We start from the raw sequence: 27851 nt of genomic DNA, 5'->3' as shown, positions 1-27851 counted from the left end.
AAAAATTATATGAACGACCCGTCTCGAATAGCGCGCAAACACGCTCACTATAAAATCAGCCGGAACAAAGGGCTCGAGTGGTATTAATATCTGACGGCGACCACTGGGCTGTAAAATCGAAACTCCGATTACAGGCGATCGTAACGCGAATTTCAGCTCGTTTATTGGAATCATGCGGAGTGAACGCGCCATCCCGGCGCATCGAAAAATTCACCGGACTTCACGAGAGAGAGAGCTCGAGTAATTATCTTGACCGAATTATTCGTTGTTTTGCTGAATAATTCGGTCTATACCATTTGTACGAATGACATCGCCACAAATGATGAAAAAATAGATATATAATTACTCCAACAAAAATAATTATCTAAATTATACGATTTCAATTGCGAGGTAATCGTACCGCGTGTGTGCATCAACGAAAACAAAGGTTTAGGAGCGGTAATTGACGCGAAAGAGTGCGCGAACGCGCTGCCGAAGAACGAATTTGATTTGCAAATTTGGATAAATTCCTCACACTTCGTCGCACGGAATCCCCACAGCCGTTCCTACTTCCTTCGCTGGTACTCGCGCGGCGATGTACGGTCGGCCGTGTCCTTCATCGCGCGCACTTCGTCGCGCGGAACGCCCCACGGATCCCGCGAGACACACGGCCGAGAAAAGGCGCGTCGCCGCATGAATTTTAATTTCGCCCCGCCTCGTCGCCGACTGCGCGATGCACTCGGGACGACGTAACGAGCAGCTAAAGTTTTTCGAGGAAAAATTAAAAGTTTCGCCGGCGTTGCCCATTGCGTCGCCCCTGACCGCGCGCCGCCTCTCTCGCCACGACGCGACGTTCCCCTTCGTCAGTTGACAAGCTCTGCTTCTAGCGCAGGTATCTACGTGGGTATCTCACCGTACCTTAATGTTTCGTAAAGTAATTACGTCGACAAAGTCGCCGACAGGAAGGTGATTTCCGGGTGGATGCGAGAAGTCGATTTATCTCTCAGAACGTGGTCCGGCAATCTTGTTGATGTTTACTTATCGCGGAATTTACTTATATAATATATATTCGAATACACATAGCGAGCATTTATAAAATACTATTATTTCTGCTTGCTGTGTATCCTGACATGTTAAATTCTTCGTTATTATTCTCGTATATCTATTTCTCTATTGAATTGCAATAATGCTACAAATTTCAATCCTAAAAATTGTAGTCAACTATCATTCCATCAAATTATTCGCAATAATAATGCTAGAGATTTCAAGTTAAAAAAAAAGATTTGATAAGTCAAATAATCTAACACAAAAATTTTTTTATTTCTAGCTCACAAAGACTATAAGATAATTTACCTTTTAACGAGAAACTATTCTTTTAAGCTTAATAGTTTTATGATGAGATAAAATAACGGTTGTTTTTATACTCGCTAGCTATTAAGTAATTGAAAGTCTATTGGAATCGATGCTAACTGGATTTCATTTTTTGTTCTTCGCCGAGTGAAAACGGAGGAGGATGTTTGCTAGCGCAGGACGTCGCCAGCACGCGTGTTTCCATTCAGCGATGAAATTTTCAATTCGACGACTTTACGCAAGAGCACCAAGAGAAGCGGAGAAGCGGATGGCGAGGCAAGAGCGAGAAGGAGGGCAAGAGAGGAGGTGAGGGGGGAAAAAAGAGCACGCGACGTAAAAGACTTTTGATGTCGGACCCGCGCAATCTGGCTGCGTCTAGGAGGAGGCGGAAGCGCGGTCGTTCGTTCGTGCGGGCGAAAGGAGGAGGACAGATTTGCAAGCCAGATTGAAATTTTGAAATTTAAATCTTGCCGAGACTTAAGCTTAAAAAGTCCGCGGCTCCCTCGCGGCAGAAGACAGTGCCGGGGATAGGGGGGGGGGGGGGGGGGGTGGAGGAAGAGCGGATGTAGGTATTCGAATACGAGCAAGGTCTTGCTAATTGTCGGATAATTTCGTCGGAGCCGGAGAAATTCAGAGAGATCAAACGGCATTTGGCACGACGGAGGTGCGTTGTACGCAATCTCGGATGCCGGGAATGTTTTGTTCCAGATTTATATGCATCACTGTGTATATACGAAAGCGTAATTGTGCTCTCGACTTAAGTACGAGACGGCGGAGCGATAAGGTACAGGAATATCGCAGTTAATTTTCGGCGAAAATGTCTCGCTGTGTTTATTTGCGAACGTCTAACTCTCGAATAAATGCATTTGTTATATGACTTATTCAATTCATGCGTCAAAGTACATTTCCTGAACGAATAATGCCACGAATGTCTCGAGTACATTCAGAGTGATCTTTAGTAAGCAATGCAAGAGAAATTATACAAAATTATAGAATTTGTACAAGAGAAATTACATCTCGGAATTAAATGGAGAATATGAATGTGAATAATTACAAAAATGCGAATAACTAAATTAAATCGCACGAAATTGAGGGCAATTAACGAGAAACGGTTAAAACAGCGAGCGTGGAAAATCTTACATTTCCTGTTTACTAAATATTTATTTCACAAGAATTTTATCCCTTTCGATATTTTGACGAGGACGCGTTTATTCGCGACAAATAAAGCCGCTTTTATTCGTCCGCGATCTTTTGCCGCTCTCATTGCTAATGTTAACAAACAGTGCTATTTTCTCCCCGTTCGCCGTCCCGCCCGAAAGTTTCACAACCCTGTCGGTGTATTCGTGCGGTGGTAAAGTAACTCGTTACTTCACTTTGTTCTTTGAATTGGATAGTTTTCCATTAGCAATCATAACAACGTCCTTTGGCCCGTGCCTTGAGACTGATGGAGACGGCAAAGAGGGTGGCAACCGGCGTAGCAGGGGTGAGTTTGTTTATTCAAGCTTTCGCGTTACCCTCTGAGCTACTGGCGGAGGAGGTTAGCCTTGTTTTCCGTCCACGTAGTTCGTGTTAATTTCCATTTTTATTACAAAGTGAATTGCATTTGCCTCCTCCTTCGCCGTGGCCCACCTGATTATTACCTCTTGTTACACAATGAAATGGTGATTACAAACTAGCGTAACTTTGATAACTTACGTATCGGAGGCGTATTGGAGAGTGCGAATGTGACACTTACCTGTAACAAAAAAATGCATATTGTTAGTTCATTGAATAATAATTAAATTATAACATCAAACGTGATATCTTAATTAATGATGTATTAAACATGTTAAGTAATCGCATTGTTATTTAAGCAATGGCTATAAAAAACAATTTTATTTTTCATTAAAAATTCATAGAATCTGAAAGAATCTTATAGAATCTAGGTCATTATTATGAAATCGTTTCAGCATTTTTAGATGTTTGCAGTGACGGCTGGCGGACAGTTGTACGGCATTCACATATAAGAATGACAGTTTCTAAACACATTCGAACTGACGGAAAGCTTTATAAAATTTGATGAGCACTAAAATCCCCAAGATTCGTATCCACGAGCTCCACACTTCCTTCGAGCGAAGGAACATAGGCCGTAAAGAGGAACCGTGAAATATCAATGCGTGATACTAGCTCGGAAAACGCTTTCGCGAACTGATACGACCGCGAAGAACAATCGAGCGTGAGGAACGATATTAGCAATAAAGAGGCGTAAACACAGCTCGCGGAGTCTCTCCCTCCGTGGTGTTTATGAGCGTTGCGGTATCGAATCGAGCTCGATAATAAAAAGAATCTCGTATAACGCCGGAAAATAACGGATGAAGTCTCGCGGTGAAGCAAACTCGCGATTCTAAGCGCATAAACTGATTCAATTCTACTTTAAATGTGGATGGTTTCTCGCCGGAAACTTCGTACATTTATAAGCTTCCGCGAATGCTTTGCGTTGTAAAAAAAAAAATATAAATATATCGTATCTGATACATATCGACGAGCGTATACACCACAAAGTAGATCTTCCGATTGGAGCTCTATCGGATTAGAGCGTACGCTTAGTGTGCGTGCCGGATATATTGAGTATCAGGGAGTACAGTGTTGCGAGCTCTCCGGTAAGCAGCACCTATAAAGGCAGAACCATAACGGAGTATAATTCAGCCCGGTTCTAGTATCTATAGCTCCTACTCCATTCTCCGGTACTACACGCTCCCTGTCGCAACGCACTAGCGTAATGCATTATGTCTGACTAGGGTATCCTTTGTATAAGCTACCATTAGAGTTAATATTCACTTTTTTTTTCGTACATTTCAGGGCGTTCATGTATCAAACGACTGTCGTCATCAATTATATCTTATGTCATTGCGTCATTTGACATTTTGAAATTTACCCATGCAACATTTATTTCAATCTACTTGAAACTATTCAGGCGAACTCGAAAACATTCGAGTTAATCTAGATACCATCATAGATAAGTTTTATTATGAAACATAGCTAAAAAAAACTTTGATTAAATATTTTCAATCACCAAAATGACACATTTGTTTTAAAAATTTATATAAAAACACTTTGACGGCGTAACACCACGGAACATATTTCAGCAAATGCGCATTTCACGTCTCGCCCTCTTTCTCTCCCGTACTGAAGAAACAATGGTAGCGGGCTTCATTTATCTTGCTCGGAATCGCATTGCATCTCGACAAATGCAACACCGCTGGGAGAATGCACCGCTGGATAAACTTTCGAAGGTATAACGCCGCGCAGGGACACAAACGCCGGACGGGGAGTTTTATACGCGCGATCAAAAAAGCTGCCGGCGACCGTCGAGGAAAGCGAGGAAATTGAGGAAATCGAAAATTCACCGATGGTCGAAGGCCGTTGCCGCACACAGAGGTGTTGCATGGATGCAGCGCGCGTAATTTCGCGGAGAATATAAATCGGAGTGTTGCGCATAAATGCGTGTTATGCGCATCGGTTCTTATGAGACTTTTCAGATATTCAGGACACATAAATAGGAAATAAAAAATGGTGCGATTTAACGATAAAAAAGCGATAAGAAAAATGCCATGCAATTGCCGTGCAGTTTAGGCGAAGGTTTTTAAAAGCTATTCTACAATATGCGACAATCGGTAGAATCTTTACTCAATGTGCGTAAAGGTATACGTGTATACGCGTTGTACACCGCCACCGTCCTTTCAACGTAAATCTTTCCTTCCCTCGCGTCAATCGCGGGACGCAGGACGGAAATTACGGGACGCCGTTGCACGCAGCGCGCCAAGTCGATAGGTATTTCCACGTCGGCGAAAAATACGTTACAAATCCAACTTTAACCTGCTCGGGATTCCGGTCACGTAGCCTCGTCCAAAGATATATATCGTATATCGTGCGGCGCGTCGGTCCTTCTTCACGTACCCCACTTTCCAACCTCATTCCACATTCTTTGGTCCGCCCTCGAAGCTAATGTCACACGCTCGCTGAAAACTTATACGAAACCCTCTCTATCGGGTTAAACCGCATTTAATGAATTTACCGGCGAGGAGTATTATTGACAAATATCTTCACTAGACACTAGATTACATCGCAATACGTGATATTTTCGGAAATAATACACTCTCTTTTTTTCATTACATCGTAATAAATTATTATAATGTCGAGTAAAAAAAACACGTAAAGAAGAAATAATTTGCTTGCTTTTCATAAATGCTATTTAAAGATTAACGCGCTAAGAGTTATATGATATTGTAAAAAGAATCAGATAACACGCTTGTATAGCGTATTGACGTATGTAACATATATTCTATATGTTAGTGCAGTAACTTTGTGAGTTTCACGAACCAATGGTGTCATCTTTCTGTTACTTTGTGCGTGATATCTGCGCGTGAAAAATTTTATTTGTTGGAAATGGCGTAGCGTGGCGTTTACTTTGGTAATAAATATACCTTTTGGTCGAAATGGTGGTGAAAAAGGTCTTTGAAATCTAATTCCTGTATATACAAAGCTCACTGTCACTAACCAAATATACTACAGTGAACATAAAATGCGACAATCCAAAATCAAATATTTTGGAAACTAATACAAGTGTGCGAGATGTTATGCGAAATAGGATTTCGCGAATCATTTCGCGATATTATTTAATATTATTCAAAGCAAGTGTAATTATATGGTACAAATTTGCTCTTTACGTTTGCAATTGTGCAGCTTATGGAGAATACAAATTTTGTTTGTTGAAAACATCCTTATATAATGAATATGACAAAAATAATCAATTTTTGCTGGTTTTTAAAAATAAAATAAATAGAACAGTTGTCGATAAATCTACAGTAATTATCGTAATAATTAAAAAAATCTTTTTGCAGTCATAGATGATTGCGCGACTGTCAACTGTACAATGTTAAAGTTATGCTGAAAGAATTAATTTTTTGTGAAAACTATTCTCATACAATGTAAGAATATATTGGATTTAATAAGTTGATCTTTTAAATTATTTATAAAATGTCAATTAATTTTGTAATTTGTAATTTTTATAATATAATTCAATTTTTTGCACGAACGGCTCTTTTTGCCTTTTTCTTCCAAGATTATTTGTTAATTTATTGGAGCCTAGTATTATTATTAATTTTCAATTAATTTTAATCTCTTTATCAAATAAAATATTAAATTTGTAATTCATTATAATACTATACGAAACACTACGCGTTCACAATGCGTTAATTTGTCGAGGAAGACATGGTTTTATACTGAAAACTATGGCACCCGTATTCGGAGAACTTAATAAGTACGTGAATATGCACGAGAAGGATTCTCGCACCCATGAAATTCGTTATTAATATATTCAAAACAGATATTGAACAAACGAATTCTACGGTATGCAAATGTATTCCAAAGAGCGACGGTACATTTTCCATTTGCAAAAGAACCGCGATAGATGACCTAGATACTCGCGTTCTACCTATCTATCATTTTGCTCTATTGTGGTTTCGTTTACTTATTCATTGATCTGCTTAGTTAAGTGGCTTCAATAAAAGTTGATTGAAAATTAAATATTTTAACTGTTTTGTGGAAGACTAGCAATGAATAGCATAATTGATTGCAACATATTTGTTATTTGTTTCGATTTATATCATTGTGTATTATTATATATGTATATATACGTATACTTTAACGTCTTTAATGAGTTACACATATAAATTATATTAAAATATGTTATTTTATTAGATTTGATATGGGTAGAGAGAATATATAGATGTCAACAGCTTAGAGCTGGGCAAATATTATTTTATGAATTATAAATAAACAAAAGGAGTTTTATTTTCGTCGATACTATATTCTAATGAATAAGTAGATGTTTCTCAATAAACATCTTGTCCGCGGAAGTAAACTTTGTAAAGCGAGCCGGGAAGAAATTCGAGAAGGCAAACGTAACCGTCCCGTTTCTCTAAACTCTCTCCATTACTACTACTATCGTGTTTCCGAAGTGATCCACGCTTTGCGTCCACGTGTCTCTTTAACTCTCATTGACGGACAGAGTCAGTCAATTAGCCTATCGACGCCTATCTCCCAGTCTCCCTATTTACTCCAAAATTTCAGGCGCGCTACAAAATGCATCGAGGCTGAATCCTCGCGAATCCGCACCTACTTATTCGTTAACATAACCGGCGACGTTTGGGGCATATCAAATTTCGTCCTTTAGACAGTCGCGCTTAGTAATATATCCTTAAGCTCGCGATTACCGGCTTCGGGAGTCTCGTTCACGACGGCGGCAACAGGTTACCAGCACGCGCCGCTCGCCGACTCGTTGGTTGAGTCGACCACGGCCGTATCGCACTCTGTGTGCGTGTGCTGCGCGCTCGATCGTCGCATGTCCCTCTTTCACTCGTTCTCACTCTCTCCTTCTTTCTCTCCCTATCTCTCTATTTCTCTCGCTCTGTGCCGCTCTTCCTCACTCTCTCTCTTTCTCTCTCTATTTCTCTCTCGCTCTCACTTTCACTCTTTCTCTCCGCCATTCCAACCGCACGCAACCCTATCGCGGAATCTCTCACGGCGCCACACATCGCGTTATCACGCGCGCGATCTCGCAACACGACGCTAGTATAATATTGTGGCCTGACCTATGATCCATAGACAGTTCTCCGAATAGAGCGTTGCGCCAAAATCCGCTGCGATGCTGCGAACCAGCGGCTCAATCGTTGATACTGCGTCGCCCGGAGCGTCCTGCGTCGCAACCCTCGCTGTCACAGGCACGTGTTAGCGACGATGTCGGTAGCGCGAACCGCTATGCTGCCTCCCTAAGTGTCACCGATGAGCGCCCGCGCACCTGCGCGCGTGCCGTACGCATACGCGTAGCGCGTATCGTCCGCCCTCGCTGCCCGTCCGTCCGGTCCTGTTCTCGGGATTCTCGGAGATGTATGAACAACGCACGCTGCGCGACCGGCAGCCGGACGCAATTTAGCCGTCCGTTCCTTCAAACCTCCGTCTAACCTCCCTTCAACACGTCGTTGATCTCTCTGTCTCTGTCCCTCTGTGATTTCGCTGTCGGTCAACGTGAAATATACAATCGGACAGGCGGCACCCTAAGGGTCGCCACGCGTTCGAAGCGTTCGCGCGGAGATTGCGCTTCGCCGATGATTTTACGATACGAGAATTCGCGCGACCAGGCTTCTCTCGCTCGCAGAGACTTTTAAAACGCGATGCAGAGAAACACACGCAGCGCGCGACGTGGCGTAGCGTGGCGGCGAGTCGGATGGCTGACTGGCGGAGATCCGACGACTCTCGGTCGGTCTCGGCTCTCGGTCGTGGCCGTGGGGATCGCTGCTGGTTGGTAACGTGCGCGGGAGGGTGCTCGGCGGAGGGCGAGGGGTCCTACGGGGGGTTGGTTGCTGGAAACACGGTGGTAGGGCGGGCGGCGGCGGCGGCGGCGATGGTGAACGGGGGGATTTCGTACGACCGCCGAGCGAGTGAGAGGGATGAGAACGGCGGTGCGAGGGAGACCGCGCGCGCTCGTGGATGAGAGAAAGGTGGAGATCGCGAGGGGGGTGGTTACCGCGTGGGGTACGCGAGAGAGAATTCGACTCCGGTGGTGAAATGCGCGCGAGAGGGAGACAGCGCGACCGAGGTGGTTCGAGGGGAGAAGAAGGTTGCCCACCCGACGTGTAGTGAAGTAGCAACAGGCGGCAGCCGTCCTCTCTCTTCTTCGCTAGTACCGGCGAGCGCGGAGCACCACGTTCCTCGTCGGCGGCTGGCGCCGCTGCCGTCGACGCTCTGACGTCACGGCGTCGTGACGTAGGCGTGGTCACGGATGCGCACTAACACCTCGCCTGTCACCGTTGTCATAGTGACTGCTTCGCCGATGCCCGCGTTTCGCTGCCGCCGCTGCGTTCTCCCCGCGCCTCCCGTGCTCACCCCACTACGTGCGCCGAGCAACCATCCACCCCCGTTCTCGCAACCCCCCTCGCTCTCGGTCCGTCTCGTTCTCCCCGCGCGAGTGGCGCTCTTCGCCTACGTCCGATATACGCCGACGGCGTATACAGGCTGCGGGGGTGAAAGCGAGGACGAGCGGGACAGAGAGAATCGCGAAGAGAGAAAGGACGAGGGAGTCGCGAAGGGAGGAAAGATGAGAGAGACGGCGGCACGGGAGCGAAAGGCGGAGGGAAAGGGAACGAATGTACGCGTGTTAGTGTATATACGTGCGTTGTCACGGTAACCGTGCCTCAAAACAAGCCTGCGCGTTTTTCAATTCGAATGCACTCCCTGGGAAGAGATGAGGTTATAATGAAGTCCCTGCCTCTCCCGCCTGCTCGCTCGCCCGCTCGCCCACTCGCCCGTTCGCGTTACCCGCTTGCCCGCTACTTGCCTCTCGTCGCTACGTTGCGTAACGCACGTCGCCGTCATGTCTCACTGCGCCCCCGTCTACTGATATCCGTAGCACTAGTTTCCATTGAAAGCAAGAGAGAGAGAGAAAGAGAGAGAGAGAGAAGAAAAGTGTGCGAATAACGATTTTATTATACGCATCCCTTATTGATAACGCGATTTTACTCTCAGCGATTTTAAACATATTCCGCGGGCACTTTGATCTCATCGACGACAGCGCGGATTCAAATCTGTCTCCAGTTTCTTGCTTCAAAAGGAACCAGCGGGTGATTAGAACCAGATAATTACATTCGGGATTGATTTCATGTTTCTAGAGAAATCAAGCCGAAGCCAGCCGCATGATCAGTCGCGCTAGTTAACGTTAGATCGCGTATTGATTGCGGCAATTTTGTACCGTACCGCAGTTATTATGCATTGAAAGCGTAGCGCATCACGGCTCACGCATTATGAGCATCGACACGATCAAGTTCCGAGTAAAGCGTCTGTCCTACGGCTTGATCCAAACTCAACCATTAGGCATACCGCGGCGTTATATGTATCTGGGACTAATGAGATTTCCATGTACGGTGGATGAATTGCTTTGGATGCATTCGCATACACGACGGACCATTTCTGTATGTCGATAACGTATGCTCCTCTCTCAGCCACGAGGGTTCAGAGACATACCTTATTAATGGACTTATCATCCCTCACGGTACACGCAACTGTGATATCAAAATTACACATGCTAATTATTGCGAGCGTATAAGTAGCTTTGAAAAGGAGGACATTTTTTTTTGATATTTTAAAAGATTAAAAAAGCGTTTTATATACCAAAAAAGATTATTGTTCGACTTTGGCAAATAACATCATTACAACCAAGAAATACTTTAGTATTTGCAGGCATGGTCACGATATCGATCTACCAGTTAATTGCGATATTCCCTCAAAGGAAATTCTCCCCGCAAATGGAAAAACGAAGTAGTTTACGACGACAAAGAAACAGAAAGGTTACAGAATCGATTCCTCCTCCTTCAGGGTTGGAATTTCTCCCCTTGGCATAAATAGGTTCTTAATTATCCTTAATTCGCACCAAATCGAGCTTACAGGCGTGACGAGCAGCGCGATGCACGGTGTCATTAACGAAATAATGGGAATTAATTTTGATTAGTGCTTCGTTTCGGCGAATCAATCGCGCTCTCGGGAAAGCGATTCAATTCCGCCATTATGGATTCCAATGAACAGGCCGCGCACATGCAATAATTTAATTCCGAAACCCAGCCTTTGTGACAATTCGCACGCGTATTCGAAATCAACGCTTCCAGAGACAGCGCGTGCAGGATTTTTCCTAACTTCACAATCGCGTTTGTATTAGGTTAAGAATCATTCTTTAATATTCAGTTACAACAAAGTTAAAGCACACGTACTTATATAATAAAAGCAATTAAAATTATTCAATAAATTTAATATTATAAACATTGTATTTTTGAATGTATTTCTCTCTTTAAAATTTTGTATAAAGAATTAATTCAACAAAAATCAAATAAAACAAACTTAAATTGAATAAATATGTTATTGCAGAAAAGAAAAAATATTATGTTATATATTAGACACACGAATATTACAACACACAAATAAACAATATTGAAAAGTCTAACGGAATGTTATGCAAAATAAAAAAATATATATACATAGCATTAATTTAAGTTTGTTTAATTTTATTTGATTTTTGTTGAACTAATTCTTTATACAAATTTTATATATATATATATATATTATATTTATTATATATATATAGTGACTAGTATATTTGTATTATTAATATTATATAATAAGCATTACTCTGTTGCTATAAATGCACTAGTTACTACACATATATAAATAAAACATTTAATTGCTTCCTTTGAAAAACCGCTTTTGATCCTTTCACATTTTACGCTGGAGAAATTATACCTCGAAAGTATTAGAATACATCCCACTCGCGCCATTCGCTCGAGTGAGTATTTCCTGCGTTAATAGGATCCCATGGCAACAGAGATGAGTATTCCTCGGTATGCTTCCAGCCCACCCTTCACCACCCTTCGAGCCCCCTGCCTCTCTCTTACCCTCGACCTAATTATGTTTATGCCACGTGACCTCCTTCTCTCTGAGGGACGATAGGCGGGACATACCTCGTCGGGCTCGCGCGTCCACAAATTACGTTACAAAGGAACCCTAATTAGTTGCATAATTGTAACATTAGTCGAGCAAGCTCGCAGTAAAAATGTCTATTAAATTAAGGGCTCTAAGATGCGGCTTGCACGCTAGTAACTTTAATATAAAGTGCGTCTGGCTACGCACAACTTACCTCGTTCTGCTGTATTATCCATAGAGCATTCGAGCAATCGGATCAATTCGATTATATGCAATGCGCGTGAATCCGCGCAATAATCGGAAAAAAAACGCGCACGATTACGTTGTCTTTAGAACAACGCATTTAGCAATTTTATTCCGATACATAAAGACACTTTTTTGTCTCTAGTATATTGCATTTTTTCTTTATCGGTTTTCAATATACTCAAAAAAGAAATAGAATTCTATTGTGTCTGATTAAAAAATAACCAAATAAAATATTCAGTTAACTGATTGAAACCATTAAAACCTTAATATAAATTTGCTTTCGAAAGATCTATACGCAAAGATATCTATTCTAATCTCACTCATGTGAAGAGAAAGAGAAAGGAATCGGAGAGAAAGAAAGAGAGAGCAATTACGATGTAACGATCGCCGACTTCGTGCTCGACCGTGTACATTTGCGCGTAATACGAAAACGGAACAGACTCGTTCCGCGGACTACTCGCGGAATAGAGCCCTCGTACTTCTCAAAGCGGTTTCATAACGCAGAAAAAGCAGGAAAATACACGATTGCGCGTACATGAAATTGAGTTTAAAAATGTTTGATGTTGATTGTAGGTAATTCAATCAGAGTGTAGCGAGTAATGAGACGGAAGCGGGGTTAAAATCCAGCTCGCTCGGGCAAACGCTCGCTCGCCCACCGCGCCCTTCGCTTTCCACCGCGCCCCAATCTAGCCATCTCGACCATACCCTTCCGCGCGCGCTCCTGCCGCGTTTCCATCTCCCCCTCGATTCCCGACTTTCCACTCTCAAGTTCGTTCTGTGAATATGAATTAAGTTGATACGATTTGGAGCATCCAGCACGCGGATGCAAGAGTAGGTAAGCAAGAACCATTATATCGAGGCAAATTGTCCGGCGGTGGGTTTGTCTGATACGGATCAGGGTGCAGTGTACCGGAAAGAAGGGGAGTGTAGCTATATAGACTACCAAGCAGTCTATCTCATCGGTGATTGCGATTCGTATAAAAGCGGTTTTATGCGATGCGACTTTTCCTTTTTTTTTTTTTTTTTTTTCTTTTATTTACCTCCCTAGAAACGATCAGAAGTAATCTCTACCATTTTTTTTTTTGATCGCACGAGATTTAGCACGATCGATACAAAGATTGAATTGTCACGCGGCGTTTGTGCTATTCTTTCGCATTTGCGCCGCACGGGAGAGCATTTTTAAATCTAAGTTTCGCACACCCGGCGTCTAATTAAAAACATTTCACGCCCTTCAACGCGAATTTTCCATAGGTATGAAATTATTTTCGCGTTCTCGTCGGCGCACTTTGGCGGGTGGCAAAAAGAGAAACATTGTCGACGGTAGCCGACGTTTCTCACGGTTTTCGTCATGTCACCGGGCATTGTTTTTCGTAACTGAAACTCCGGCGTGGCGGTAACGCCCGTGTGTAGACGGCCTCGTATCCTCGACAGGTGCGAGAGAGCCGCGCGGGCGTCGGGGGACGCGCGATGGAAGCGCGCTGCTGGGAAACAGCCGAGCAATCCTCGCGCAGTTTCGCGGTAACGCCGTAACATTGTTTCATATGGGTGCATTGTTTACGACTCCATACGCGAAGCAATAAAGGGGTAGCCTCCCCGATACGCAGATATATCCGCCTCGCCATTTAGAATCTACCGGACTCGTTCGTGCGCGACACGGTTACAACTGTGCGGTGCGACCATCACCACAATCGCTTCGCTCCGGCGTATCCTCTCTTTCTCATTCCCGAATACAATCTCTATCGTAGTCAGAGTGCGGGAGCGAGATACTAAACGAAGATCGGCGTGGATATCTGCCCGGCTGAATCGGTTTTTCACGGGGCGAAGTTTTACAGACTCGAAGACAACGTTAAGCGCGTTTCATGGCTCGCTGCGCATTCACGCCCACGCGCGATACACGCGAAACGATCTATCTTCGCCTCGTCTACGGAGTTTACGCGACTGGATTTACACGTTCGCGGAAGTAATACCCACATCATGGCAGTAACGCACGTCGAGGTGTGATATTATTATTAATCGAGCGCGAAAGCGTAGACGTTACGTCACCCGTACTAAACCCTATTAGCGCGACGATCGTTGTAATGACATTTTTGATGAGGGTGACGCGCGCTCGATAAAGGCGGCTCTTCGCGAATTCGGCGCGGCGCAAGTATGAATCCCAACACATAGCGTGTCGAACGCCGATATCGAGTGTCAGCCCCACCGACGCGGAAGGAACTGTAGCGTCATCGTCGAAAATTAATGAACCCTTCCGTCGTCCGTGGGACGTCGAACGGGCACGTTACGAGAACGGCGCATTCCGCTTCTGATGACTGACGGACGTGCAATCACGGGAATGACAGCTGACTCGCACGCCCGGTCGGATATTCCCGCATTTTTCTCCTCAGGAATTTCAATTTTTCCGGATCGCGCCGAGCCGGTTTTCGAAATCGAACTGCGCCAGGCCGTGTCCTACTTCGCGATATCTCAGAGATATCGGTATCTCCGAGATTTTTCAACCTCTCCTCCCGCCTTCCATCCGCGCCTGCACGAGCGTTTCTACCGAGCGTTTACGATCCGTTCGGCCTTCTTTACGAGCGTTTGGCTTTTTACGCTTTTCAGCTCGTCTCCTTAACAACTACCGGCTGCCCCGTTCCTTCCCCGTTTCTTATCCCCCTCCCATCTCTCTTCTTCCCATCGTTCCACCGCCATCATCTTCATTGCTCTGCGTTCGTCATCAGATACGGCGCGACCGGGAATACGTATGTGCATCGCGCGCCGCCGTACACGATCATCTCGAATTTCAATTTTTAGATGGACAGAATGCCTCCGTTATTGGCAGTCAGAAGCGCTCGTGGCTGTTCGTCCCGGAATGTCGTACGGAGAGCCTTTCGTGCAGCTGTTCGCATTGTAAACTCGCGCGCAACCGCTCGCTCGCGCCCATAAACGCGATCGATCGTCGGCGTAAAAAATTGAGGAATTTCACAAGTTTAAGGGACAGTTACGAGCGAGCGGGTGATCGGATAAGACATTTCGCCGGGGTCGTTGCTACGCTCGTTTCATCGTATCGATGATGGCGCGCAGCGTGAATCCGGCGGATGATTAAAATTTATTCCTATCAGGAGAAGTTTATCGGGAAGCGAAAACGATCCGGATATAACGATCCGCTCTTTTTATCGTCATACCGTGTTTGAACTTGGAGTGCCGATCGTTCCGTTAATCTATCGGGACATTAGCGATTGGATTCAAGTCCCGATTTTTCGATGACTTTTCACTCTTTCTTCTGCCAAGAATAACAGTCGTAGAATCGAGTCTTATCGCGCGTTTCGCGGCCCGCATAAACGACTTCTAATCGATCGGTGCAAGAGTATTTTTTTCTTAAATCGTTACCGTGGTTTCGAATCGTTTACCTGCTTGCCACGAAACCGGGCGGAAGTGGAAGAGCAGGCCGTACGGTGGGGGGAGGAGGGAACGAGAGGCCTGGTCGTTATTCCGGTACGGCTGAACTTAATTCTGTAACTCGATCGGCCGCACCGGATGAAACGTACCGCTGGTTCTTCCCGGTAAACCCCATTACCTCGTCGAACGACCGCGGATGCTCGTCAGGGCTGAGTTACGAGAGACAAGATCGGGATAGAATGGTGAGGGAGGAAGAGAGAGAAGCGAATACAAGCGGAAAGAGAGGAGAAGGGCGTAAAGAAATACAGTATCCACGAGCGCGCAGAAGGATGCAAGCCGGAGGGAGAAAGGAAGTGGTTACCTTGAAACAGACCTGCCGAGAAAGGAATGGCACACGGACCGCGGAAAATGAAATCCCCTTCGGTCCTTACCCGGCGTAAAGGGAGAGGTTCGCCTCGTCTACGGCACGACATCGGCATCGGATTAGCGTAAAATCGAAGGGCGCTGACTTGGTCGCTCGTAAATTGGCTACAAAGTTTGGAGAGAAGGCGCAGAGGCGACGCACGGTGATGGTAGTGCCGGTAGGGGGAGGGGGAGGGGGGGGGGGGGGCGGCGCGGCACAAAGAGAATCGATTTTGTGTGAATCGCGATCCGCGCACCTTTCTCTTTTTCTTTTTCCTTCTCTTTCTTTCTGTCTCTCGCTCTCTCTCTCTCTCACTCTCTTTCTCTTTCGTTCTCTCTGCCCTTCCATTCTACCCTTTGCTACCACGCGCCATTTTGTCTTCCCGAATCTGTGACCATCAGCATGCAAAGTGGATAAAGTTTCTAGACTACACTTTCCGTCCGTCCTTTCTTTACTCGCTTCCGATTCCTATACTTGCGCTCTCACCCCTCGCGTCCGCACTCGTCGCCGTCCCATATCGCGTCGACCGTATCCCAGATTGTTTCTCCGCACCTACCGAATATCTTGTACCGCATACAGTATCCTCCACCCATGTTTCTGCCCGCTTTCCCTCTTCCCCTCTGCCCCCCTCGCACTATTCGTTTCTTTTTCGTGCTTCCCCTCCCCCCGTCTGCTCTCACCCTTCGCACCCACCCGTAGGCGATCTTTTCGAATCTGGCGGAGGTTTTACAGCGTAAAATGCACTGCTCCAGCTATTCCGAATATATAGATCTTCTTGCGATCGGTTCCGGAGCTTACTCCTAGCGACGCAGGATTTCCTACGTATAGAGTAAGATCCTGGAATAGAGGAATAAGTACTGCGAATCCAATTTGGCAACATGATTTTGGAAGTCGTTGAAAATACCTGATGTCTATGAGTTCGTTCTACTTTCTCTACCATCGCGCTTCGCCATAAGCATTTATCGCCGATCTACATAGTTTCATCGTGTAAATATGTAATCACGAATAAACCGACGTTTTCGTTTATTCTTTCATGAGTAATATTACATTTTTTAACAATTTGCTCGATTATTAGTTGATCGGATTAGAAGATCTATATATTCGGAATAACTCGGAGCAGTGCATTTTACGCTGTAAAGATTAGCATCGCTTGGAATATTAATCAAAAATATTTTTAATTAAATTTTAATAAATAATTTGTAGGTCGTTTTTTTCCGAATACTTAAAAATACACGAGCACGTATTTCCCGTTTCTAACTGGACAGTTAAACGGCGGACTTACTTCAGCTCATCGCCTCGATGACACTTGAAATTTACTATACGACACAAGTGCCAAAGGCGTGACGGCGCTATGATACTTTAAAAAGCCTTTTATGTCATATTGGGAACGGTGCAAAGTTTCCGAGCGTACGCATTATCCGCGCGCGAAATGCTTTTCCGGATCACTTATTCTTAACTACTGAGAAAGTGTGCTTGGCAAAATGTCATATCCGATCACCGAACATTGTGCTCGGCAGTTTTACATTTTTTCACATCGTACATATCGATTTCATATATTCGATATTAAAATACTCACTGATCAAATACACATTGATCAATAAGAAGTATGTGTTAATATTACAGATAATATTTAATTATATGTGTTAGAAACTTCATCGTATAAATTACGATATTAAGAAATGATAGCTCGTCGCCAATTTTAGCCGGTAATAATATAAAAATGATGTCAATATAATAAGTCTGTTTTTTTTTTTTTGCAAGGCATCCGAATTCGAAGGCTTATGAGATGCACGGACACGCCGACATTATTTACGTCGCGAGGGAGAGAGCGCTCTCCGAAATAAAACTTGCGACGTACCGATCTGCCCTTGTTTTTCGGCGGCCTCGTCTGACAACATTAATCCAGCTCGCTTTATCACATCGCATTATTTACTCGCGACAAGTAAGAATGTACGTGTTCCTGACCGACACCGCGAATATTTTAAACGTTCGACTCGCATATATCATCCGGTTTTCGCCCGCGCGCGGATATCATCCCGGCGAAGCGCAGCGCAAAAGCGTACGCGGGACAAAATGATCGGATCGATGTACTTAAGGGCGAGTGACGGCGGAAGGGAAAAGGCGGACAAGAACTAAACGTTCGGAATCCGGCCTACAACGGTGCGGATCTATCGGCCGAGCAATCTTTCATCGCGTATCGGACGGAACGGGAGCGGGAAGAACAAGAAAAAAGTGAAGGAGAAGATTGAAGTCGCCGAGGTGCGGACGAAGGTCGTATCCCACTATATCACGGTATCCAGATCCCGATCGTACCCTGAGACACGTTATTCAATTACAGGCTAAGAGGCGCAGCGCCGATGGAAGCGTTCATCCCCTTCTGCTCCACGACATCCAACGACGACGATCCAACCTCTCTCCCGTCAGAATGGAATCGTGGAAAGACAAAACCGGCGCGGAGCGCTCTCGTTTTGCTTCCTTCCTCCCCTTCGAGATTCTAGTGGAATCACTCCGGTGTGCCATGTGGAGTGGCCAAGGGTTTAGGATGGGGAACGGAGACGGAAAGCACGCAGGTGGGTGGAGTTGTGCCGTCCGGATAAGGGTTCGATATATTGAATTATAGGCCGCGTAGCGCTGATTGAGAGCGACTTTGGAGCGTGGATTACGCGATAACTACAGCTAAGAGGATCACGCGCCTTGACGCACTATGGCGTACTTGCTACCTATGGAATTTCTAGTGGAAGCCCAAAGAATTTAGATTCCCATCAACGCCCAGAAAGGTCTGCCGGCAACTATACGAGAACACAAGCCGTGTAATATACCTTACCCTGCATCGGTTAACAGTTAGTTAGGTGAAGCCTCGAATTTCGATATTAACGCAGATTACGAGTTAATATTGGATACATCGATGTATAAAATTCGGCAAATATTTGCCAGGATTTCATTGGAATTATCAATTTTAATAAACGCGAGGGGTAAGGAGAAAATTAAATACGCAGCGCAACTCGGCGCAAATACGTGTAAATATTTTACAGGGACATTTACATTTGCTTCGACCACGTATATGAATCTGGCACAATGCACTCGGTATCCGCCCGGTAGAGTAAACGTTGCGCGCATAACAGAGATATTTCGAACGTAGCCTCAATTAAACATAGTATTCGTGCAAAGCCGAGAATTTTTAACTCCAACGTACACTCGTAATCGCCAAAATTTTATCTGTGTTCCATCATTCGTTCGTTAATTGGCTTATACGACCATGGGGTTCAAAGTGAATATTTCCAATAAAGTACGGCCGATTCTCGCATCGTTCGTTTATAAAATATATCTCCGAAAGAAGCGAGGCGGAATGTAATTTAAACCTGCCAGACCAGCGCGTGCCGTCGGTTTTGGTGTAATCATTTTTTTTAACTATTCTCTTCAGCGATGCACTAGATATAATTAACGTCGATCAGGTTATTCATCCCGGTTTTACAAATGCGCCGATGATTAAAGCAATATTGATAGGTACGGTCGAAATACCGATGTTAGCGCAAAATATTGCCAATTATCTTTACGCTCCGCGTGTAACAATTAAAAGTCAATAAAATCTTGTTTGTCGGGGCGAGCTAAAAGGTATTTTCGACGAAAATTTGATTGTTCTTAATAGCCAATTCTGCAGCTATACGTTTTCTTTTTTTTTTTTTTTTTTTTTTTGTATGTATCGCGATGTGTTTTCTAGTTCGTCAAGAGAATTAGCCAGCTTGTTCGTCGATCGAGAGGTAAATAGGATCTTTGTCATCTTTTTCCGAGGTACACTCCGTAAGTCGTTACCGAGGAGCCGACTTTCCGGGAATAGAAAGTGGCAAGTTTTAAAATCACCTTCCAATCGGATAAACGCGGAATTACTCTGATTTGCACCGTGATTCCTGCGCCGGCACAACGCCTGCTCTATCTCAACCTGCTGCGGGACCAAGGTCTGAGTAGCTAAGATGGTAAAGTTCCCGATCCGGAAACGATCCTAACGAGAAGCTCCTCCTCTGTTATCTCACGGTGTACTTTTTCTTTCCCAGAAAATAACATTTAATCGGCAGCAAATTGAAGGCTCGCGTTATGTAACCGGCCACTTCGTACAATGAAATATCGTTATAATTTTCGTATGCCCCGGGCATAGTAAAAATTCGTTAACGTTTCGTTGGGAGATAGCGTTAATTATAAATGTGCGATATTTATTAAAGTTCGCTGAAACGAATATGCGAGAATTAAAATATGATGAAACGTAAATTCCCGACGGCGCGATCGATGGAAAATATAATTTTCAGACACACAGACGCACACGCGCTGCCGTATCAATCCGCTCAACAATCGGGAGGGCACAGCAGCGTTTCATGGCACGCGCTATCGCACCTCTTGATACTGTTAGGGGAGCGCCTTCGCTAGTGTAAACTCCAGTGAGCGGCCAGAAACCGCAGGAACCGCCACACATAACTTAAGCAGTTGAGTATGGTACACGGAGGAGTGATAGCCCGGAATCTCGGTGTGGAGTAACTTGGTCGCGTCTCAGTAAGCACGTCCATAATCGTTTACGTTTATAGCTGCCGTATATCTGCCCGAGATAATTATCTTTCGAAAATAACTGTCGAACTGTTACGCCTCTGCAAAAGGCAGTCTTTTATATCGATTGAATTTATTTTTTCAAGACAAGAACTTTTTTTAGATATATTTTTTAAATCTCTCTTTTTAGCCAAAATATTTATCAAATAAAACTGGTAAATAAATAATATGTGTATAAATGTTACACGCGTACGCGGCAGATGGAGGAAAATAGCGGAAATTGAGCGTGATGTCGTATGAGCGTAGGCGCGAAATTATTACGTCATTGCATAAATGCATGGGCTACGAGGGAAGGAAGTGGGGCGTGGATCGAGCACTTTGTCGGGTCCCCTAAAATATGGAGGTAGCGCTGCGTTTTCTTGGTCCTTCGCGGATAAGGAGAGAAGGACTCCTTACATATTGCGTCGGCACTGCATAAATGCATGTTATTCATGCAGCGCATTCGTCGAGCTTCACCCTCCGCTTTCAGTCCCCCTCTTTTCCGACTCGTATTTGTCCTTCTCGCTCTCTTATTCTCTTATTTTTTTCTCTTTCACTTACTCCGCTTTGGTCGCACGCCTGCGAGTTACGTAAGCACCGATGTACAATTCATTAGTTATGTAACGTCCAGTACCTACGTATACATTCGCCGCAGTAAGAAAACTTGAATACCGCCCTTTCACTTGCAGGCAGGCGGACAAACCACGACCTGCACTTAAGCGATTGAACGCACCCATTGTGGCTTTTTCGAGCGAAACGTGGACCCGCTGTACCGCGAAACGTATCTCGCAAGTCCATTTTACAGAAGAAGCACTGGTGCGTAATCGTCGTTAAATTTAAGCGAATTCGGTGGATATGTTGATGAGAAAAAGATTGTAAAATTCGTATTGCTCAAATCAATAAATTATCTATTTGCGCTTTTTTTAAAATCTATATCTCATTGTCTTGTAGATAAAGTCCTTTTCTATCATTTTAAATCACTTTTTGATTTCTATTCATTGTAAACATAAAAATGATTAAAAAAGTAGATAATAATATATGGAATGAAAATGCATTATATTTTGCTTTCAATTTTGCAACATGATGCTTTAAAGCTGCATATTACACAAGCGGTCTCTGTACTATTATATACTTTGATTAATCCCCCGTGACGTTTATACAAATCAAATGGAATTCAAAGCATCACTATTACGCTAAATATATTTCCTTCGTAATGGATGTTTCATTTACAGCGTACTTACATGATGTATTATACAAATTAAATACAGCGCAATATTTTGTTACATTACCAGCGCGATAAATTACACTACTTTCATATGATTAATAGACGCATATTTCACGAAGTTATCTTCCGCAACCTGCTTGTCAAATAAAAAAGCAGAACCTTAAGGTAAATATCAGCATCGATGATGCTGTGTGATTAGGGTAAATATTAATAAGCAACTAAATAAAAATCAAAGAAGCGAATCTTCATCATTCAGTAATGTACGTAACAATTTGAATGCATTTTCAATCAATATCAAAATATCGATTTTAATGACATAGCTATTTTAAATTAAATTATTTATTAGCATAGAAAGGCGGATAAAATTCAATCTCTGTCTCAATTTAAAGTAATTGTTATAAAATAACTAATAGCTAAAAATTATTATTTGATATATTGTAACGATCATATTAAACTGAAAAAAATTTATCAAAAATTTCTTTAACTACTGTAGGTCGAGTTTTTCCACCAATTATGTCATATGTAAAAATTTCTCAAATTATGGAATATCCGCTAAAGAAGAGAATTGTTCGAAAAAATATGTGCCATAAAAGCAAATCGATTATACCAACTGTTACATAAATAATTGTATGAATTATCATGATTATTTTATCGTATCAAAAAACGAATTGCGCATCCTAAATCATACTTTGATAATTTGTCCTTTTATATAATTTTTATATAATAATTTAATGTTTATGTAATTTGGATTTTATACAATTTTGTAAAATTTTAATAAAATATTAAATAATTTAATTAATCAATAAAATTAAATAAAAATTATATTCATGTATATTGAAAATAAATTTGTATTTCTAAAATTTGTCTTCTAATTTTTACTTTCTAAATTTATTTGTTCATAATTAACATGTTAATAAAATTGTTTTTCTACGTACATATATGTATGTTCAAATAATTTATATTTCAAAAATTGTTAAATTTTATGATTTAAAATAAAGCGCGTATATGTACTTTGTGTAAAATTTAATATTTTTCTGCAATAGAGAACTAATATTATATTTTAGAACTTATTTTTAAAAAGTTCAAATTGCAGATGAGAATGTAATAATAAAAAAATGTGATTCGTAGTAATTACATAATAAATCTTGGCAAATAAAAGGACAATAATATTTGTGTTTTTTTATAGTTATTGTAAGTATAATAAATTTACTCACCGGTTGTTGTGTCCTAGCTAAGCAAGTCTTCAGCTGTAATTGGAGAAATTAATATATATTTTAGTTATTATGGATTGTCGTATCATATATATGTTAATTGTTATGTATTATTTAATTATTTCCATTTTTATTAAAACATAACTATATGCAATAAATTGGATAAATAATTATTTAGAAATTTTAATAAATGTTTATTAAATGTCTTAATAAATATTTAATAAATGCAAATTAATTGCATATGTGAGTGTAATTACAATTATGTACGTATTATCAAACAAATAATTTTACTCATCAAATAGGTATGCAATTGCAGTTATTCTATCCGCTGAAGATTTCGTTTGACATTGTTTCGAAGATGCTTCTTAGACTGCTCAGTTCTATCAAATCGATGAATATCGAAGACTATCACTTATGCGCTACCGGAAGAAAATAACCCCGCGCGTCGAAAAAATGTGAAAATTACGGACAAAATTGCGTTATGAATTCATTATATCACAGTATACAGCGCGCGATGAAACATACTTTATACCGCGACGCGTACACGTGTAATTATTATCATTTTATATGTTCGACGATCTATTCGGCACAATATATACATTCGGAGCGAACGAGATAAGCAACAATCTAACCTAGCGGTGGCGCAGAGATTATGAGATACGGAAATCTGCAAAGTAACATTACATGCGCTTCATATGATTTAATTCTGACAAACTATATGTATATTCAATATGCTATATCCAATAAAAAACTTTACTTTATTTTCATTTTCGCGCATTTGTAACATCACTGTTTACACTTACTGTGGTCGCGTACCTATCGGTGTAATGCCGGGTACAACCGACGATAAAATACTGTTGACCGCGAACACACCCGATAAAAAATACGTTTCCGACAATTTCGCGTCACTTTATTCGATACTCCCGACATAATTACACACTTATCATGCACTTTTAATACGTACTGACATAATAAGATATGCGATAAAGAGAGATACATCTGTTGACCGTTTTAATAATTACTATTAGGCAGTGTCACGAAACGCGAAATCATCGTGTTTTTCAATGCAAGAATCGCAAACACTAGTGGTATGTATACATTCTGGAAAACGCCCCTCCCTTTAATTAGCGAATCCGATAAAAATATCCAGTTGTTATTCAATACTTTGCATATAGAAATCTGTACTCACTAAATCTCTGCGTGATTCGGTGCCGCCGGTCTGATATGCCGCCAAAACGATAAATTGCCGTTAGTCGCGAATGACCGTAAAAAGTAATACGTTCCCACAATCGCTCGTCACTTTAATCGACACTCTCGATAAAAATTTGCTTTCATTATCTATTTTTAACATGAATTGACGCGGACAAAGTACCTGATTAATGTCGCATACAGCATCGGCCCCGTACATTGTCTGTCTCACCACTGCGCCTGAACTTGGCGCGAAGCATAGTTCAGTCTTGTACCAATTCATGCACACCGGCAAGATAGATTATCATGTATTCACATGCGGTTGTATCTAATCGAAATAGGAAACGAGTGTATTTTGTTAAGAACAGATTGTCGATTAAAGTGGCAGACAATTATTATCGCCAAACGGCATTTCATCGGTTGTAAGATATTTTTATATTTATATAAGAATTTTAAAAAGTAATCTAAGATTTATTAAATTATTAATAACCTAATCTAATTTTATTAGATATAGCATATTAAAAATTTAACTTGTCAGAATTAAATTAAATGTAAAATGTAATGTTATTTTGCAGGTGGAGTATTTATGTGACCACCAAAATCTATTTTCAACGTAATTTTCAATCCGTAACGTTTGTACTTTTCTTTTGGAACTGCAACACGGATTGACTTTTGCCCGGCAATGTGATTATGTGCAGATCTACGATATTCTTGATTGATTCTTTAAAAAGAAGCTGAAGCAAAGCAGTTTAAAATAGAATCCACAACGGATAGAATAAACTGCAACATCCTAGCTGGTGAGTTCAATTAATTATTCATTATTTAAATAGATACATAATTGTCATAACAAACACACATATACACACACAATAATTACATACATTACAATTTGTATTTATTAACTATTTATTAAAACAGTTATTAAATATTCATTAAAATTTTGAAATAATTATTCATGCAATTTATTGCATATAGTTATATAATCAACATAGAAATAAATATATAATGATGCACGTACATATAAAATATATGATAATCCATATTAATTAAAATATATACTTATTTTTCCAGGTATAGGCCAAAGAAGCTTTTGCTACAATATAACATATAACACAATTGGTGAATCAGTTTCTTTTCCATTATACTTATGCATATTATACTTATGCATATATTACATATAAAACTATATATTGATATAATTCATTATTTTTTCATTCAACAATATTTATTATATAAATATTAAAAATCACTAAAAAATGCTAAAAATTTTGATAATTACATTTGATATATACGGAATCAAGTTAGGAAGTAAAGAGACTTTTTCAAAAAATTCGATTCCTTAAATGTTCCATTACTTTTTTAAAGTATTTCATTACTTTCTTCTAGTATATAAAAAAAAAATTTTGTAAAGACAAAAAATTAAATATAAAAATTTATATTGGGATACACATGGTGTCACAGACCAACCATATCATCTATTAATAACAGATTCCTAAAGTTATTTGGAGACAAAAGTATTTATATCAAAATGTCAGGACTACAATAATTTGTAAATAGAACGTGTGTAAAATTGACCAAACAAGTTGAACAGATTGTCAAAAAATCACGTGCTCAGGCATGTCGCATATTGATTTTTGTATCCTTATGTTTGTATATTTTTGTCCTCAATAAGAAACCTTAGAAATCTATTATTAACAGGTACGGTTAGTCTGAGCCACTTTGTATATTTTACATTATTTTGAAATATATTTTTTTAATGATATTAAAATAAAATTAATTAGATTAATTTACCACCACAATGAGTAGCAGCAGATTTATTTACAAGTTGATCTGCAACATACAAAGTACATCCAAATTATAACTGCGTTTAAAATAATTATTTGAGAAATAATTATTATGTACATTAAACTTTTACTCATTTCTTTTATTAGATATTTGCATAAAAGAGATGAGTAAAAATTTAATGTGTGTAATAATTATTTCTCTGATAATTATTTTAAATACTGCTATAATTGGGATGTACTTTGTATGTTACAGATCAACTTATGTCCCGCTGTTGCGCATCGTGCAGGTAAGCCAATCTAATTAATTTTATTTTAATATCATTAAAATAATAAATTTCATAATAATGTAAAATAAATATAATACAAGGTGTCTCAGACTAACCATATCACTTGTTAATAACAGATTTTTGGAGTTTCTCTTATAGTATGTATAAAAAGTATAATATAAAAATGTGACGTGTACGTGAATTTTTGACAATCTGTTTGATCAACTTTAAATACTTTCTATTTAAAAATTTCTATAGTCTCTACATATTAGTATAAAAATTTTCATCTCTAAATGACCTTAGGAATTTGCTATTAACAGGTGACATAGTTAGTCCGGGATATTCTGTATATTTTAAAAATCTAATGTTCAATATAATTTTAATATACGTGAATGTATTATTTACTTAATTTTCTTAACACATTTAATTCATGTTTGACATGAAAGCAAATTGTGTAAGTACAATTTTGGATGCGTCAAAATACTAATACATCATGATATTCACTATTAACAAAAATGAGTATAATGATTGAAATTGGAAAGTAAACTGGTCATTTAATTTGAAATTTCTATTAAACAATTACGAAATAATTACAAGGCTGCATGGTAATTAAATAACGTGATGCATACGCGGTTATTATTATTATTTGTTATTATTTTAATATATATATAATTTCATAATGATCATAATTGTTTATTTTTCAATATTAACATTACAAATTTGATGCAACTTTAAATTTTATTTCTGTGATAATTAAAATCCAAACATTTTTATTCACAATAAAACACGAAAAAATGATTTATAATGAATCAATCACTGATTTGTAGATATATTGTCGACATTGTCGACATTATATGTCGACATAAATTTCTTTTGATATTTATTATATTGTTGAGAAAAATTTAATGTGTTCACTATATTATACGTATACACGATGTTATTAACAAAAACATTTAATTTTATGCATTAATAATTTTGTAAAATATTCTTATATATATATAATATATATATATATATTAATAATTTTACATATAAAATTAATACCGATAAACATATACATATATATTGAAAGATGAATTAAATTTTATTCTACATTATTTTATTCTACATTATTTAATACGCGAAGTGCAGCGAGTCATTTGTCAAACTATCTGTCAAATGACCATTAAATCGCAATATCAAATCATCGAAAATAAATAAACAATTAGTCATGCACGTGTAATAAATGAATGCTCTCGATGCTACCGCTGGGTTGTAGCTGCGGTTGCATCGGGTACTCCATTTGGTGTCAATTTCTATCTGAAACTGAATCATTTCGATTGCATCAAGAATATTCACTCATGCGAATTTCGCAATTAATTATGGTCGCGCATGCTAAATATCGCGAGAAATACATTCGAGAAATATCTTGAGTACGGTAATGACTGCGGAATACAGTGAAACGTTGACAATTTATCGAACGTGACGTAACGTTCCGACAGTCTCTCTCTCTCTCTATCTTTTTCACTGTCCCGCTCGCTCGTTCGTATGCAGATGAATGACATTTCACGAGTGAGATCAAATTAGATATTGGTAAGGATATATAGGCGCATCATTGCAAATTCGAATCCGGCAAACGAGATATCGAGGGTTGTCGGCAGAATCGGCAGATGGGAGTTTAGGATAGCCGCGTGATCCTTAGAGTAGGCATGAAGGGGGATGAAGGCAAGCAGGTATGAAGGAGGGAGGAAGGGGTAGCAAAAGTCACACGCG

General features: G+C 40.6%; 1 protein-coding gene across 19 annotated transcripts in view; it reads right to left on the bottom strand.

Moving 5' to 3' along the window:
- bru3 (bruno 3) overlaps nt 1-27851 on the bottom strand; it is a 546305-nt gene that overhangs the window by 236996 nt on the left and 281458 nt on the right. For 12 of the 19 annotated variants that reach the window (XM_067349162.1, XM_067349163.1, XM_067349155.1 and 9 more), the window contains one exon: nt 22865-22897. The exons of 4 other annotated variants lie outside the window; for them this stretch is intronic. In XM_067349162.1, the coding sequence (XP_067205263.1) occupies nt 22865-22897 (33 nt within the window). Of the gene's footprint in view, nt 1-7961; nt 8634-22864; nt 22898-27851 lie in introns of those variants that run through there. 3 more of the 19 variants (XM_067349169.1, XM_067349173.1, XM_067349161.1) reach the window with 2 other exon arrangements.

Source organism: Linepithema humile, chromosome 2, assembly GCF_040581485.1.
Source record: "Linepithema humile isolate Giens D197 chromosome 2, Lhum_UNIL_v1.0, whole genome shotgun sequence".
NCBI classification, from domain to species: domain Eukaryota; kingdom Metazoa; phylum Arthropoda; class Insecta; order Hymenoptera; family Formicidae; genus Linepithema; species Linepithema humile.
The sequence above is the reverse complement of the archived record's forward strand: the minus strand, read 5'-3'. Positions and strand labels throughout refer to the sequence as shown.